This window comes from Ambystoma mexicanum, chromosome 1p (genome assembly GCF_040938575.1).
Source record: "Ambystoma mexicanum isolate Mex_15411 chromosome 1p, UKY_AmexF1_1, whole genome shotgun sequence".
In the NCBI taxonomy this organism is placed as follows: Eukaryota; Metazoa; Chordata; class Amphibia; order Caudata; family Ambystomatidae; genus Ambystoma; species Ambystoma mexicanum.
This window is the reverse complement of record NC_090921.1, coordinates 311,162,814-311,180,949: the sequence shown is the minus strand read 5'-3', so window position 1 is coordinate 311,180,949 and position 18,136 is coordinate 311,162,814. Positions and strand designations below refer to the sequence as shown.

At 47.3% G+C, this 18,136-nt stretch overlaps 1 protein-coding gene across 3 annotated transcripts in view; it reads right to left on the bottom strand.

The window, feature by feature from the left end:
* R3HDM4 (R3H domain containing 4) overlaps positions 1-18,136 on the bottom strand; it is a 487,584-nt gene that overhangs the window by 198,377 nt on the left and 271,071 nt on the right. For all 3 annotated transcript variants that reach the window (XR_011303256.1, XM_069647594.1, XM_069647586.1), the window contains exon 5: positions 12,315-12,400. Coding sequence is in view for 2 of the 3 variants with exons in the window: in XM_069647594.1 (XP_069503695.1) it covers positions 12,315-12,400 (86 nt within the window). In the remaining variant the exon portion in view is untranslated. The remainder of the gene's footprint in view (positions 1-12,314; positions 12,401-18,136) is intronic.

The window sequence follows — 18,136 nt, the reverse complement described above, 5'->3', positions numbered from 1 at the left end:
GAAGGGAGGCTTAACTGAAAGTGCCTGTAACTCACTCACTCTGCGAGCAGAAGTAACCGCAACTAAAAACACAGTTTTCAGAGTTAACAGCCTCAAAGGGCAAGAATGTAAAGGCTCAAACGGAGCACCCATAAGAAACTTAAGAACAAGGTTTAAATCCCAACCGGGCACCAGGAAAGGTGACGGAGGGAACACATTAGTGAGCCCTTTCAGAAACTGCCAAATCAAAGGGATTTTAAAGTAAGAACACTCTTCAGACGAGCGCTTAAAGATGGACAGCACCGCCAGATAACCTTTAACGGTACCCACTTGCAAGCCCCTGTGGGCCAAAGAAAGTAAAAAGGACAGAACCATGGGGATGTCACATGCAAAAGGATCCACATTCTGAACTCCGCACCAGTCGCAGAACTTACGGAAACGGTACAGAGACTTTGTTGCTGGCCTTTGGGCCGAAAGCAACACCTCCATCACGTCCTCAGGGAGGTCCCAATCCTTATACCTCAACCTTTCAGAAGCCAAGCGTGAAGGTTGAGGGATCTGACCTCTGGATGGAGAACCTGACCCCCCTCCCGTGAGAGCAGATCGTCTTGGTAGGGAAGACGACGTGGAGGGCAGATGGATAAGTCGAGAAGGTCCGGGTACCACGTCCTCCGAGCCCACGCCGGGGCAATGAGGATCATCTGGGAACCGAACTTCCGTAACCTCCGCAGCACTTGCGGGATGACGGGGACTGGAGGAAACGCGTACAGCAGCGGGAATGACCACTCCACCACGAACGCGTCTCCTAAGGCTCCTTTTGGAGGAAATTCCCGCGAGCAAAACTTTTCGCACTTCCGGTTGACACTGGAGGCGAAGAGATCCACTTGAGGGGTCCCCCAAAGGGCGAAGATTTCCAGGAGAATCTTCTGAGCCACCTCCCACTCGTGAGAGATTGCGCTCTGCCTGCTCAGTGCGTCCGCCGTCACGTTCTCGACTCCGGCCAGATGAACTGCCGCGATCGAAACTTCCTGCTGGATGGCCCAGAACTCGAGCTGCATCTCCTCCCTGCACAGAGGAAGTGACCCTGCCCCCCCTTTTTTGTTGAGGTAGTGCATGGCCACTGTATTGTCCGTCAGGATCAGGACACTCTTTCCTCGCACAGTCGGCAGAAAAGCCTTCAGGGCTAGCCTGATGGCCCTCAGCTCCAAAAGATTGATATGGAGTCTGGACTCCGACGGAGACCAACGACCGCTGACTGTCAGCCCGTTGGCATGAGCTCCCCATCCCGTGAGGGATGCATCCGTCACGATCGTCACCTCCGGCCAGGGAAGCTAAAATGGAGCCCCCCTCATCAAGTTGCCTTCGACGGCCCACCACAGAAGATCCCGGGCGACCGAGGGCAGCACCTGAACCGGGTCCGACATCCTGCCGGAGGACTGCAACCATTGCGTCTTGAGTGCCCACTGCAAAGATCTCATCCGCAGGCGAGCCTCTGGCACCAGAAGAATGCAGGATGCCATGAGGCCGAGCAACCTCAAGAACTCGAACGCAGGGAGCGTCTGGGCATGCTGAAACTTGTGCACCATCTGCTGAATGTGAAGAGCCCTCACCTGGGGAGGAAAACACTGCCCCAGGGAAGTGTCGAGCACTGCTCCGATGTACTGGAGCCGCTGTGTTGGCGTCAAATGGGACTTCTTTAAATTGAGGGAGAAGCCCAGCCTGTGAAGGGAGCGGCAGGTGACGGACAGATGATCCAGGACTTGCTCGGGAGAGCTCCCCCTCATCAACCAATCGTCCAGGTAGGGGTAGACGTGAATCCCCCCTTGCCTGAGATGCGCTGCCACCACCACCATGAGCTTGGTGAAAACCCTCGGGGCGGAGGTCAATCCGAACGGCAGGACCCGAAACTGAAAGTGCGAGTCGCCAACCGCGAACCTCAGGTACTTCCATGTGCCGATCCATCCCAAGCACAAGAAGTAAGCATCCTTGAGGTCGAGTGACACCAACCAGTCCTGAAGCTGAAGGGCCTGGAGGACTTGAGAGAGAGTAACCATCTTGAACTTGTCCTTCCTGAGGAGTTTGTTCAAACCGCGCAAGTCCATAATGGGTCTCAATCCCCCGTCTTTCTTCGAAATCAAAAAATAAGGGGAATACCATCCCTTGTTCCTCTCCGCTACAGGCACCAGTTCTATGGTGCCTTTCTCCAGCAGGGCTTGAATTTCCTGCGCAAGGAGCGGATCCGGACCCTACAAAGAGAGGTTCCCCGGTGGATTGTCGCGAGGCCTGTGCCAAAAGGGAAGACAGTAGCCGTGGGTTATGATCTCCAAAACCCACACATCTGAAGTAATGGCTTGCCACTCTACAAGATGCTGCGCCAGCCTTCCCCCAACCGGCGAACCATGGGACATGGCCTCACGACTGAGTGGGAGCGGCTGCGGCGTTACCTGAGGGCAAAGAGGCAACCGCCCGAGCAGCCTTGGCACCACGGGTACCCTGTTGTCCACCTCCGGTACCCCTGCGTTGGCCTCTGACTGCCAGCTACTCTCGCTTTACTGAAGGATGAGTAATAGCGAAAGGAACCACCCCTCCACTGCTGTCCCCTAGGACGAAAAGGCAGAGGTTGGCGAACTGCAGCGCCCAACGACTTCGCTGCAGCTTTTGAGGTCTGCAACCTCTCAAGGCTCTCGTCAGCCTTGCTTCCAAAAAGGTGTTCACCGTCAAAGGGCATGTTGAGGAGCAAACCTGCGTATCACGGTGCTCGCCGCCATGGACCTACTGACGCATTCAGCTAAGTCCAAACCCGACTGAACGGACTCACACATGGCATCCTTACCATCCTAGACCATAGCAAGGAAACCATCCCGTTCGTCCCCTTCGGGAATATGTTCAGCCGCTAAGGCAACACAGTTCCACAGAGTGTGCGTGAAACACTTCAAGGCACAAATGGAGTTGGCCGCCTGAAGCGCCATACCACCAGAAGAAAACACTTTCTTCGCCCAGCCATCAAAACGTTTGTCGTCCCTATCAGGAGGGATGGTAGGGTACGACGCCTGCTTCGCCGGGGCCATGGCCGCCTGCACCACCAAACTCTCCGGAGTGGGGTGCCTGGTCAAGTAGCAGGGGTCGCCACTGGCTGGACGGTATTTTCGCGACAAGGATCTGCCCACCGCCGGGAGACTCTCCGGAGCAGTCCAAGCCGCCGCCACCCTTCTCTGTAAAGCCATATGGAACGGCAGAACCGGGTCAGTTGGGGGACCAACATCAAGGATGTCCGTCAGATCATCCTGCACAAACTCCCCTGGGGGAGCAGACCATCCCAAGTACTCCGAAACCCTAGCCATAAGGCGTCGGTACGAGGAATCAGCATGAGAGCCAGGCTCAGGCCTACAAAACTTCACCTCCGGAGAGGTGTCCAGACCACTGGCATCATGCAGTGACTGTCTCAACTCGTCAAACTGACTATGGCCCGAGACAATGTCATCCGGAACCTGACTAAGAACCAGGCCATCAGAATCCTCATCCGCCTCTGAAATATAGTCCAGGCGGCGAAAAGAAGGCACCCTAGAGTGCTTGCTCTTAACCAGAGCCTTCCTAGGGGGTCCACCCGTGCCCCGGGGTACCTCCGTCACAAAAGGCGTCGAGCGAATCGGCGCCAGCGTCGAGAGAACCGGCACCGGCGCCGAGAGGATCTGAGTCGAGGAAATCGGCGTCGACGTCAGATGCAGCGCCTCCAGAATCGGCGGCATCGACACAGCCCTCGAGGCCGGAGCCCCGAGCGTGTCCCTCGACGACCCGAGCGTCGACGGCCTCGACGACTTCCTCGAAGCCGGAGCCTCGAGAAAGCCTGTCGACGCCCTTGACGCCTCAGACGTCGATGTCTTCCTCGAAGACTTCACAGGTGCACACGGTCTCGAACGCGTCGAGGACCGGGACCTGGAACGGGTACGGCGAGAACGAGTCTCCTTGTCCGAACGGGACCTCTCCCGCGACTCGTGCCGACCACTCATGCGAGCGGTGTCCCTCGACCTCACACGACTGACCCCACTCGGGGGCACGGACGGCTTAGTACCCTGCGACTCAAGAATCGCCAACATTTTCTTCCCGAAGGAAGCCCATTCCTCCGGCGTCGCACGGCTGGTGGGGTAAGCGACGTGCCGGGCAGAGTCCTCCGAGGAGGACCTGGAAGACGACCGGTGCGAATCATCCGTCGAAAGCCCCGCAGACTTCGACTTCCTGGGCTTGGACACCCGACCTACCGACAACTTCTTCTTACGTTCGCGTAAGGCTTTGGACGTGAGCGACTGGCAGTCGATACAGTCATCCGTGTCGTGGGCCTCCCCGAGGCACCAGAGGCAGGCGTCGTGCGAGTCCGTCACCGACATCTTGGACCCACACTCCCCGCACTTCTTGAAGCCCGGACGCGGGGTCGAAGACTAAGTAGAAGACATCCTCACACGAAGGATTTGCACAAAACGAACCGGTTCGAAGAACCGAGAAGAACAGCACTCCAAAGAGTCGAGGCGTGAACCGAGAATCACGAAGCAACACGTTCGCGGAAAAAACGGAACTGAGGCTACGGGCGTCATGCAGCCTACTTATCACATCGGATGACGTCGGACGTCAGAGGAGGCCCTCGACGACGGCGCATCGACGTCATCGACGCAGGACGCAGAAAAAAGTTTCCGAAGCAGCACAGCTGTGGTGATTACATTTCATAGATATGGAATACGTCGGAGGACACAATCCCCTCGAAATGAATTTACGGGAGAACCTAGGATGAGTACATAAAACCAATGTATCTTTATGAATGATAAAGAAAGGATCCTGCACTGAATGCTTGCAGTTCACCAACTCGTATGGAAGTAACAGCCACTAAGAAGGCAGTTTTCTATGTCGGGTGTTTAAAGCTTGACTTATGCATAGGCTCGAATGGGGGCCCATGAGCTTTGCTAACACTACATTGAGATCCCAACCTGGTAGTGGGTTTAAAATAGGAGGGTGGAGTCTCTGGACTCCTTCCATGAATGCTTTAATGACTGGAATCTTCCACCACGATACCTTGCTTTGAGAGGTGGTATAAGCTGATAAAGCCACCAGGTGGACCTTTATAGAGTTGAACACTAACCCTGAGTCTAACAAGTGGAGCATATAGTTGAGAGTGCCAGAAGGATTACATTCTATGGGGTTAATTACGAATCTCTTCCACTTGTCGAAATAACAGTGTTAGGTTTCCTTGCCTCTTTGACACCGCTGTGGTAGATTAAGGCGTCCGAATTCTAGGACTTCAGGAGCCATGCTGCCAAGTTCATTGAGTGTGGCTGAGGGTGTACAGTTGTTCCTCCGTGTTGGGTTAACAGGTTGGTTAGGTACGGGAGCTTGATGGGATCGTACATCGCCAGTTTGCGCAGATGCAGACACCATGGTTGTCTAGCCCACATAGGAGCAACGAGGATGAGCGTCATCAGTTCTCTGCCTATCTTGTTCACCACCCTTCTCATTAACAGCGTCAGGGGAAAAGCGTAAGCACATTTCCCTGACCAGTTCATCGATAGGGCGTTTCCCTTGGAGTCTGACTGGGGGAAACTGAATGTGAAGTATGGGCATTGCTTTTTTTCTTTTGTAGCGAACAAGTTTATTGTGGGATAGGGGCTCTCTGTTCAGAGAGTCTGCTAGAGTGTTGAGTACCCCTGTAACGTGTTGGAAGGATAGGGATATCCCCCATTTGAGTGCTCACCTACATATTCTTTGTGCCAACTTGTATAGATTTGGAGTGTGTGTGCCCCCCTGTTTGTTGATATAGAACATGGCAGTTGTGCTGTCTTTTAGACTTAGAACTGACTGGTTCGTCAGTTGCATCTCGAACACCTGAAGTGCTTTGAGTACTGCTAATAGTTCCAGTAGGTTGATATGGTTCTGTGCGGTGACCTGTGTCCATGGACTGTGTGCTGAAGGTATTGAGCCCCCCACCCGGAAAGTGACACGTCTTCGTGACAACCGCGTGTGCCTCCAGATCGTGGAAGGGTTTTCCCTTTAACAGGTTTTCTTACGACCACCAGCGTAGGTTTTGTACCAGTGTTGGTGAAACAACCACTAGATCGTCCCACTGATCTCTTGCTTTCGCCAAACACTCCTGCATGGTCCCATGCGCAGACGAACGCGTGGGACTAGATAAATGCACAATGTCATCATGCCTAGTGATCGCATTGTTTTGCATACGCTTATCTGGAAACTGGCTTGATACTGGTGTATTTGCCGAAGCATGTTTTGCACTTTTTCCATGGATGGAAAGGCTAGGCATGTTTGGGTATCTAATACAGCTCCTAGGAACCGATTCAATGTACTCGGTACAAGATTTGACTTTCTCGTTTATCGAGAAGCCCAATTGATGGAGAACATTTATGGTTCTTTGTGTGTTAAGTTTGCAAAGATGGGGAGTTTCTCCTGTGATCAGCCAGTCGTCCAGGTAGGGGTACACTGGTATTGCTTCCCTGCGCAGGTCCACTGCCACCACCGCCAGTACTTTGGTGAATACCCTTGGAGCTGTGGCTATTCCGAAGGGTAGCACCTTGAATTGGTAGTGCTGGTTTGCTACTTTGAACCGCAAGAGTCTTGTGTGATGAGAGTATTGAAATATGAAAATAAGCATCTTTCATATCCAATTTTGCCATGTAATTTCCCTGCTTTAGCAGGGGGATTACTTCTTATAGCCTAGTCATGCAGAACATTTGTGGCTTTACATATTTGTATGTCTAATACTGGGCGCATTGTCAGATCTTTCTTTGGTACAAGGATGTATGTTGAATAGATACCCTTGTTTACCTCGTTTGACGGAACAATCTCGATGGCGTCTTTGAAGAGTAGCGCGTTGACTTCCTCCATCAAGATGAGTTGGTCCTCTCTTGACGTTTTCCTTTGGCACGGGGGAAGGTTTGATGGTGATTGTAGGAGCCACTTATCCGTGGTTTTGCCCTACCATGCGTGGGTGAAGTTTGAAAACCGTCCCTCGAGTGGGGAGGCATGGGAGGGTACCTGTAGCGGGGCATCATTGTTTGGGAGGCGTTCCTCCACCTCTGCCAGTGGAGGGTCTACCAACGCGACCTCTGCGCTGGTCTCTAGGATAACCTTGGGACGATTGTCCTTGGTTATAATTCCAAGATGTATTCTAGTTTTGGCTGCAACTGGAGCCTCTTTGATTTTGGCCGCGAAAACGGCGTAAATTGTTTCCTCCCCTTTGTCCGGTTGGTTTATTAGTGAGTTGATCAAGGGACTTGAGTTTCATACTTGTCCTTGTCTATCTTTAAAGAATCCTCCACTGCTTTGCCAAATAACAAGTTAGGTTCTATTGGCATGTTGAGCAAGGTTGCTTGAGTCTCTATTTTAAACTCGGATTATCGAAGCCAGGGATGGCGCTTAAGGATAGTGCCTTCTACGATAACACGTCTGGCATTATCCGCAGCGTCCAGGTTGTTTTTAAGCAGACTGTTGGCAGTGGCCCTGCCTTCAGTTGCGACAAGGGCAAGTTTGGATTTCAGAGGTTCAGGATCAGAGTCAGCCAGGGCCATAACCTCATCCCATTTAGTAGTCGTAGCTTGCCAACAGTGGAATTGTTGGCGATTCTTGCTTGATAAGCTGCAGAAGTAGCCACTTTCCTACCCATGGCGTTACATTTTTTGCTCGCTTTATCTGGTGGAGCTTCGGAGGAGGCTAAGGGTGTACCAGCTCTCTTTCGGGTAGTTGTGACCACCAGTGAGTCCGCTTATGCGGTCCTCTTATATACAAGGGATTAGATGGGGCCGGACGAAATAACTTTTCTATTCTTGGGTTAACTGCACTTGTTTGATTGGGCATTTCAAGAGAAGGTTGTTATCCTCCTTTGGACGAACTTCAAAGTGGCTATAAACTGGGTGGCAGCCATTTTGTCCAACAGGATATTCTACAAAATCTTTGTCTTGCTGAGTCTCTTGAGTCTCAATGCCGAAGTGTTCAGCTGCTTTAACCAAAATGTCATTTAACATGGGTTGGTTATCCACTGGGGAGTCAGGTAATGGTGAATCCTGTACAACTGCAGAGTCCATAGCATAAACCTCTGCTTCATCGTCATCATTATTATCCCCCTCATCCTCTTCGTCATAGTATCTTCCTGATATTCATCTGTGTCTACATGCATGTCAAAGATCTGCAGGGATGCGGGATTTTTTGGCAGTAGACGTATCCTAAAGATCAGATGGTTGGGATGATTGACAGGGCTGAGAAGTGGTAGCCTGATCAGTGGGAGGTGTATTTTGTGTGCTCTTAAAGGCTTGAGGGTGCTCTTCAAAGAAGTTAGCAAATAAAGTAATTCTGGACATTACTCCATCTATGTCCTGAGCTGACCATTTGGCTGAACTGGGAATAATGCCTGTGTAAGGAACATCAGATGTAGGCAGGCCTTTATTGTGTAGGGCTTCACTTACAGTGCCCTCACCATCTTCCTGTAGGGTATCTTCTTCTAAGGTAGGCCTTTCACTCTGAGGTTTGTCCTTAGGTTTGTCATTAAGGGAATTACCCTTGTATTTGTGGAACTTACCCTTTTCCTATTTATCCCTATGATCAAAGCTCTTAGAGGATGATTTTTTCGAACTTGGAGTAGTTTTCAACGACACAGGTCGAGTTTCGGTATTGGGAAGGGCCTTCCCTGCGTCCTTTGATGCTCGGGATGGTGTTCCGCCGCGTCTTTCGGCACTCGGTAGACGAGGATTTATGGGTGGCATCTTTAATCTTATGGGGCCTGTCATGAGGTGACCGACACTTGGAGTGCCCAGAGGACAGCAAATCTGTAGATCTGCGCCTAGACGCCAAATCTCGCTGTGTGCTTGAAACATCGCCACTGGGTATGTGTTTAGTGTGAGGAGATTGGGTGCTCTTGCCGCCAAGTGTCGTCCCCACAACAGAGCCGCCGGCATGTCTTCTAGGGTCAGGGGCTAGCACCGGGGAACGTGGAGGTTCCCCGTTACCCTCGGTGTCCGAAAGGACGACATAGCTGCTGTCGCTGAAGGCTCCATCTGCGTCCATTGCGGCCTCGGCCTGCATGGCGTGATGAGCCCAGCGTTTTGTCCTACGATCTTTAAGGGTCTTGGGTCGAAAGAGCTTGCAAGCCCGACAGTGCCCTTTTTTTTATCGTGGTCCCGATTAAGACACAGGTTACACACCTTGTGGTTATCGATCCACAGAATATTTTTGTTACAGGATGGGCAAAATTTGAACAGGGTCATATCCATGATTGGGACAGGCAGCAGGGCAACAAACGGAAGGGGAGGAGAAATAAATTGTGATATGACCGCCCCCCACTCTCCCTACTATAAGGGCATAGGCCAGTTGGTCCTTCCAAGGCCAAAAGAATCCAAAGTTTTTGTCCGACGGTTCGTCTTGTGCTTAGATTGTTGATTTATCACTGCGTCAAGACACGGCAATTGAAAAAGGACAGGAAGAATAACTATTTTTAAACTTTGATAAAGTCAATGGCGTTAGCTGAAACTGCACTCCGCAATATGTGGCCGCATACAATGGCGGAAAATAATAATCTGAGGGACCTAGACGCGTGAAGGACCATGGGTACAGTGGACATCAAACTAGGGATAGTATTACTGGCACGCCCTGTCGACGTCCCTTTTCGAATTTCGAAAACAACAACTGTAATATTCTGCAGCTTCCACTGGATGTCGGCCTATGCACAGCATGTGATCTAAGCCTCAGAATATATACACACTGAAAAAAACTTTAGTTAAGGGACAGTTAAGGTGATCAGATATAACGCAACAAAGTCCTTGAAATTCAGTGGATTTGGGGAGGTAGGATCATCTTAACTCGGCCCAACCCCCCTCCAGCCCCATTGATGATGCCTAGCATCTAAAGATGTGTTCAAACACAAATTGCACCAGCAAGTGCTGAACCCCACTGAGGTACCTTGCTGTCCACTAACTTTGTAATTGTGAATCCCATCTGTTATGTATGTGCACATGAGCTTTGCAACAGGGATGATCATCACTGCCTACATCGGCTGAGGGTTTTGTTGCGTTAAATCTGATCACCTTAATTGTCTCTTAACTAAAGTTTTTTCAGTGAATTTCAAAGGTTTTGTTATACCATCAGATGTTTTGTGCTACAACTCCCATGATCCCCCACCATTGACTAACCTGGCTAGTGCTGATGGGTGTTGTAGTTCAAGAGTAAGACAGAATAGGCAGCTACATGAGGAGGAGCTGTAGCACAACGATGGACCATAGCAGCTGCTCCACTGGGTGAGGGGGCCGAGGCAATACGAGACTGCAGTGCAGTTGAATTATCAGTCCCAGTCCGTGGCAAGAAAACTATGAACAGCAAGTATCATGATTAATCTGTATTGACAATGGGTGGTGAGGGGGGACTTGCATATGCATAGTGTTCATTTAAACACTAAGAAGCTGGTCCTGACGAAGATGGCTTAAATAGTGCATGCCATTGAAACCGGTCAACCTTTAGGAGTGAAAAATAGTTGAAGTGCAAGAAATTTCTGTTTTGTTTTATTTTTGTGAACTCAAAACTAGAGATTAGACTACGTCTTCGTAATGATTGTGCTTAGAATGATGTATGAGGCACTTATTTTAATGGGGTGTGATATGATCCAGGAACAATAAAAGTAGGAGACCTGAGACATGGCCCACATTTTTAGTGACTTGTTGAATATCACATGTTTTGTGTGAATGAATGGCAGAAATGCCGTAAGAACAGTGAGAACTAGGTCTTGTGTTGTTCCATAGGTAATGAGACAAGAGAATCTCTAAACATATTAGGGGACTTACTTCGTTTTCTGTCCTTTCATGGTGGCCAACCACCGATCCCTAGGAGCAGGGGTAGTAGTATAAGAGGGAGGTATAGCCCTTTGTTCGGTCTTAAATTTTTGCCCTATACACTAGCCAATGTCTCATTGCATTTAGTGCTCTAGTAGCCGTTGTACGTACGTTGGTTGTCTGTGTCTTTTCAAACTCGTACGTGGGACTCTGTCTGTACAAGATATTGTTAGACAGACCCTACTTCAATTGGGAATTGGTCCTCGTAAGTGTTCACTGTTGTAGTCCAAAACATCTAGGGAGCCAAAGGTTGCTCAACCCCGCCATAGTTTATTCAAAGTCACTAGCAATGGCCATTAGGTTTCCTTAGAAACTACCGGCCATGGCTTTGGCCATGCCCACTGTGCATGTTCCACCAACAGTTCTTTAGGTCCCACTAGCCATGGCCTTTGGCCATGGCCACTGTACCTGTACCACCTATAGGTTTCCTTAGGGGGCCACCATCCCTGGCCTAGCTCTTTTCTGATGCCTGTCGCTATGCCACTTTGGATTTTTCAAGTATTTTCTTAGGATAACCCATGTTATGGTCTTCATAACCTGGGTTATCCCAAGAAAACACTTGTAAAATCCAAAGTGCCCCCCTCCTCTTCCCATGGTCCGCCCACTCACCTCAAGGTGCTTTTTCCCCTCCCTAGCCCTTTACCGTTACCCCCTATCACTATTTTGTGTGACGCAATTTCATTCCCGCTTGCATCTTCCGTTGTAACAGCGGTTATCCTCAGGTATAACCCATGTTATGCATGCAAAATTTTGAACTGTAACTCTGCCGCCTCACCACACCCTGCTCCCCAATTTCACATGGAGTCCTCTTTCCACTTCTCTAGCCTGATGCCATTTGATCCTTTTTCCTCCTCCAAATGATTTTTTTGAACTTTTCATTTTCATCTAACCCAAAGTCTAACTGCGGTTACCTCTCGCATAGAGTACAAAAAAAGATTTCCTGAAAAACCTTGCTGATGCATTGTGGGACACAATTTTGGAAGAAGGGGCACCCCCTTCTCCGTTAAATACTTGAACAATTACTGGATGGAATACGACCCATCCCGGAAATCGAGTCAACGCTAGCCCATGTTTCGTACCCGGTCTAATTTCGGCCAGCGTTTTTTGCTGTGCACAGACATTTTGGTTCTCTCTATAGGGAAATTAATGGGAGTAGGCTGAAAACATATTTTTTGTTGCTTTTTTTCACTAAGGTGGGGAACGAGGGGGTGATCAGATGTGGGGAGGCTGTGACAAACGTTTTGTATGTAAAGGATCAGACAAATCAGTCTTGCAACACAAAGGTTATTAGCAATTCAATTTTCGGGTTTCCTATGGAACTTGCTACACACCTTAACTATAGTGCAGTACATACAAACACACACACACACACACACACACACACACAGCTATCACCATGCTGACCAACACAAAGGACAAGCAAATGTATCAGTCATACCAAACCAAATACCTCTCCTTCACTTATCTCACCATGGGTATTTGGCGACGCCTTAGTGCAGAGCGAATGCGACGACTGATCCGCTGGAAACACTCTTCGGGTGTGTAAGCAGGGAGCTCTGGAAAAGGAGAAATGGTTCATGTGTGGTCATTATTATTTGGGGGATAAACAAGGAGAAACTCCAGCCATACAAGTATTGTGGATTGAAGTTACAGGTTATTGGATATGAAAAGTAGATTTGTTGAACTTCACTTTGAATATATCCCTCCACATGTGTTTTAATTGAAAACTAAACGGATAAAGAAAAATATAAAAAGTAGAACCACAGCCAGAGCACTTGAAATTTTGCCGCAAACCAGGGACACAGTTTACAGCAGTGTGCATTTGAATACTTGACAAGAAAGGTAATCTAGCAACATCAAATAGCATCACATTGCAGTCACTGCTCTTGAATCTATCCGTACAAAACATCAGAAAACTCACAGATGCGTTCAATACAAAAAGCATTTTAATTTTTTTATTTATTTTTAAACACAAATAGTTTGTGTAGCTTGTGATGTCGGCTCAACAAAACACTAGTCAAAAAGTCAGTGCAACGACATTACCCTACGCAACCTGCTACTATTAGTAAAATATGGCCTCCAATTTGAACAAACGCAAAAGGAATAACTAAATAACTATAAGTGCCAGTATAAATATTACGCTAATGGTGCAAGTGTTTATGTAAGAGGCAATGGCCTTTCAGGATATCCCATTCTAACACACTGGCTTCTTAGCTCACAAATCAGCATCTCAGGGTTATAGTGCCCAGCTTTCGTCTTGACGTACCAGTCTCAAGATATAGCATTCTGCATGCTTCTTAACCATCTTTCATTAACAAGTATTTCCTCGCCCTTGTATAGAGTACAGGTTGGCAGATATTCTGTACCTCAAGAGGTGATCCAGCCTTTTGGGCTTTCAAGGGTACTTTTAGATTGAAGAGGACACCTAGTCAGGTACACGCAGGAGTCAGGAAGTATAAAACATGTATGTTGCTTTATTTACACTAAATCATAGGAATCCAGTAACTCTTCAAAACAGATCCAAGACATGGGAGACACCCAACACTCCATCCTAAGGCCCACGCGCTCAGGCTCAACTGAAATTTACGCAACCAACACACAACACGATCACCAAGCATTTTCTAAACTTCCATTTACTCACAGGCACCAACATTACAACATCCTACCTCATCCATAAATCACACTCAAATCCAGACCCAGACATCTCAACTCCTATCATCCAATTCAAACAATCCACACACTGCAACCATCCATACCAAAAAACAAAACAGATGCGCACAAACACAAAAATGCAGCTACTCATGCAGGATAATCTCAAATATAAAGCAGAAAGCAAACCTCATGATGGTGCACACTACAGGCAACCTGGATGATATATAATGCAAACCACCCTTGACATTTAGACCATGTGCCAGAACACTCACAAACGCCAACACAAAACCAAACAATTGAGCGTAGCACTACAAACTAAAGACACCACCAATATCCACCACAAGTTGACAGAGACAACTTACACCCATTCACATGGGGTAGGTCCCGATCACAAAAGCGCTCCATTGCTCATCGAAGCTAGGTCGCGCTGAATAAGTACCATAATAATAATAACCACTGAATGAGGAAGTGAAGGGCATCACATGAGAAGCCACGGGGAAGAACCAATGAAGGATGGAAAGCATAGCCTTGCAAGAATAGATGTACAGCACCCAACTGAGTAAGTGCCAGACTGGAGGACATACTCTAAAACCGTGGAAACCTCCTGCCCCTAACCTGCCAAGAACACACTTATTTTAATTGTTTTTTTATATCGTGCCTAATACCATACCCGAGTTCGGTTTCTAAGCGTGGATCCGGGATTCGAACCTCTGTTGCTCTGCGTAGTCTTGCTTCCAAGACCAGCGCGTTGGCCCTGTGCTATGTTCCGTTCACACACAATCCCAACACACAATCCCAATGGAGCAAAATAGCGCAAAATCCACATAAGCCAAGATGAATCGGTCATAATAATGCCATCTAAGAATGCAACCGAAGCCAGTTGAAAAATAATTGCAGCAAACCTACATACATATAAACACCAGAAGAAACAAGGAAAGCAATTTAAGGAGCATGCATACAATCACAGACTGCATCCATATAACATTACACACATCTCACCAGGAGACGTAAAATAACAAACATAACATGGACATTTGGTCACGTACACAAGGGGGAAATCCAAATTCCCAGTGCACACAGTACACTAAAATAGAGCAGAACAACATTGACAGTGTATATTTTGAAAATTTCATAAAAGGCTTGAACCACTGTACAAAAAAAGAAAATCACTCCAATGAAAGACCAACTAGCTAAACTTATAACATCAACTGATCAGTTATGAATACATTTCAGTAGGTAGTCCTATTAGTTAAGCTAGTTTATATGGTAAGTTAGTCGTACAGGACGTTGGTAATACCACAAGGCCCACGATACTGAACTAGAAGTTAATCAGAGGTGGAACACAGTGCCATTACTTGGTCACCACTTTAGAACTCTGAGCCTAGCCATCTTGTCACAGTATCTCTTGTTTACCTTGGACCTGCATAAAATGTTGGATTATTAATTTCCCTTACTAATGCCATACTATTTTGGTCTTCTGAACAAACTGTACAGTGTTAACCACCTTGAATTCCTGTTGTTCCTAGCCACCTCCAAGTACATTAAAAAATGTCCAGAGGCCCTTGGTTGCAAACCAATTTAAAAAGGAGAGAACCCTCTTGAAGCTTGGGGCCTATTCCATACTAGAAAGAATGCCTACAGTATAGCTCTTCCAAATCTCGACCACCTTTGCCTACGCGTTTTTGTAACAGATGTTTAAGGGTCTGGTCAAAACGTTCCACCAATCCATCTTTCTGGGGGTTGTCGATGGAAGTGACTCAATCTTCATAAAACATTATGAACAATACCTGCTCTACTGAATAACCCACTTCTCTATAAAGAAGGGCCTTACTTCTAAACTGCCTCTGCTTCAGTGATTACCTGAGAAAGTCTTTTGCAGGCAGGGCATTTCTTTGGACTGTAGCGAAATTAGAGTATTTTGTAGGAATGCTGCTAAAGGGTTCTTGTTCCGGGTGGGAGTAGTGGTGACAAACCCCTGGTTGACCCTGCTAATGGGTAATAAAGTTGGAAATTCCTCGGCATCTGGAGATAGGATCTGGTCACACATTTGGGAAATTGGATCACCAACTTATAGATAGGGATGGGTTCCACAGTTGATCTAGAGGACTGTTAGGTTTCCCCAGGACTCCCTATCCAGGACTCCTGCATCTATATCTTTATTAGTGGGCAAGAGTGTTCTAAAAGCAGTCCATCCAAAGGTCCCACAGAGAAACTTAATATATAGGCGTTTTTCCAGTCCCCTGAGGAAATAGCCGTTCTTCTGCGTTGTATGAATGATCGCCCATAGCACTAGGAGTAGATTAGCAGGGAATCCTGGCCTCAGCAGTGAACTTCACCAGTTTGGGACTTTGTATCAGGTCCTGTTGATTCCTGTTCTAACATGCGTGATGAAGGATCAACAGAGCAGGCACAAGTCAGAAAATCATTATTTAGAAGCATCAGGTTGGTTGGGATAAAGTCTATAAGGCATGGGATTCTAACCAACTCAAACGGGATACAAAAACAAATTATGATCTCGACTCAACAGATTCAAGCGCCCATTAAAGGGACAATACCCCCGTTCGCATTCCCTACTTTGTCTGAGGGTTATAGCACCCAGTTCTAAGTATGTGTCGCCCAGCTCACGACTTGAATATTGCTTACCAGCAAGTATTTCCTCCCATCAAGTAAGATGGGGTCCTTCTGTGGCCCACTGTCAAGTATGTCTGTAAGGTCATCCTATTCAAATACAGGAGCTGGTCTACTCCATCCCAGGAAATCTACTACCCTATTGACATTAGTGATCTGTAAAATGCATCTGCATGTTCAGCAGGATCTGGTTTTCCAAAATCAAGTTCTGGGACGTGTCAACTCCACTGGCTGTTTGTAATGAGTCAGTTGTTTGACTCTAGTTTCTTCTGAAATAAAACATTCAGGTGTAACAGTATTTTTCTGGAAATTAATGGGTTCCAATTGGAGACCACCCAGAGGTGTCTTATCAGTAGTTTTGTATCCCTCATAAATAGCCATTGAGTTGAAAATAATTCCTTTTAGGTAAAGGTTTAAATACCTTTTCTTGACTTTTTCCTCAAAGTATGAACAGACGGCGTCGATGGTGAAGTATCGATGTCTGTGGCGTTGATGACTTATTTTAAGATTATACCACAACAGACTTTGCCCTCGACTCGACAATTTCTTCGATGATTTCTCATCTCGTTGAGTGCTGGAAGACTCTAGAGTAGTCTTAGTCTTACAAGAGCGCATGGGTTTGAGCCTTGGCGTCATGCACGTCAGTGACCGTAACATGGCCAATCTTCTTGTACTTCGAAGATATCAGAGCGTTGATCTTCGAGGAGCTTATTTAACTTGCCCCTAAAGAGTTCCCATTCTTCTTTAGTAGAAGATTTGGTCGGGCAGACTACCCTTTCTGACGAAGACGAGGAAGAAGACAGTGATCTGTGTCTTCTTTTTGATTTTCTGGCGGACAGAATGTCTGCTCCTCAAATTATATTGTTTTTTCAATTGTCTTTTGTGAGGAGAGGAATCTCTCGATTCATGGGATAATGCCAATTAGAAGGAGTGCACAGGGATTTGGGGACAATCCTACCAATTGTTAATTTAGCACTTTTAAGGCCTTACCAGTCATCGACTGACAGGATCGACAGTGGCCAGTTACGTGTTAGATGCCCAGGCACCAGAGGCAAACTTTATGCATCTCCGTGATGGACAACTTGGCGCTGCATCGCATACACTTCTTGAAGCCATTCTTTGGAGTACTCAGAGCAGAAGACGAGGCCACAGCGACAGGTTTTCGAAGAAAACTGAAGCGCTGTTAATCACAGAGCAATCACTATTGTGGAAAAACAGAACTGAAGCCAACGGGTGCTGTGCATGGTATATGTACTCGTCGATTACATCAACCGAAATTAAAGCCTCGATGGACATGGAGTCGACTGTCTCAACACACAGCACCCTCTGCCAACAAGAGAAAAATAAATTCTGAAGCAGCTAAAGCTGGAAATGGAGACAAAGATGAGGAATACGTGGGAGGACACACTCCACTCGAAATTACCTTAAGACATTAGCCATTGGTCGCTTTCCTGTGCTTACAACATACTTTCACATTCTTACAAATATTTTTGCTCTTGATTATGTTTTTTGTCAGTCTCACTCACCAGCCAGACGTTGGCCTGTTGTACAAAGTTTTCTAGCCATTAAGACACGCTGAGGTTTCTCCTTCAAATGATTTATGGCTCCTGCCAGGGTAGAAGATATAACACTAAGTAGGCTTGTAGCATTTCTTTTTATTAATCTAGTCTCTGTCTCAGCTAGTGTCTAAAATATAGTTGTGTTAAAAAAAAGAAATACATACAGAAGGGGAAACAGAAAATGCTTGAACACAGTGGAAACGAGGAACTCTAAACATAAGGCTAGATGAACAAAGATCAGATAGGACATGTTAGCTACACAAACTCTGTGCAGTCTTTTTTCGATCTGTACTAGTTTCATGCAGAAACTGTTAGGGCTGATCCTAGATCCATACTAGCTGTGCGTTGCGGCATAGGAAACTTTGCACTGTTTTCTTGAACCGTGCTAAGACGCAGCAGCACGAGAAACTTTGTGCAGATTTTTGTTCAATTCTTAGTAGGTGCACGCAGTGG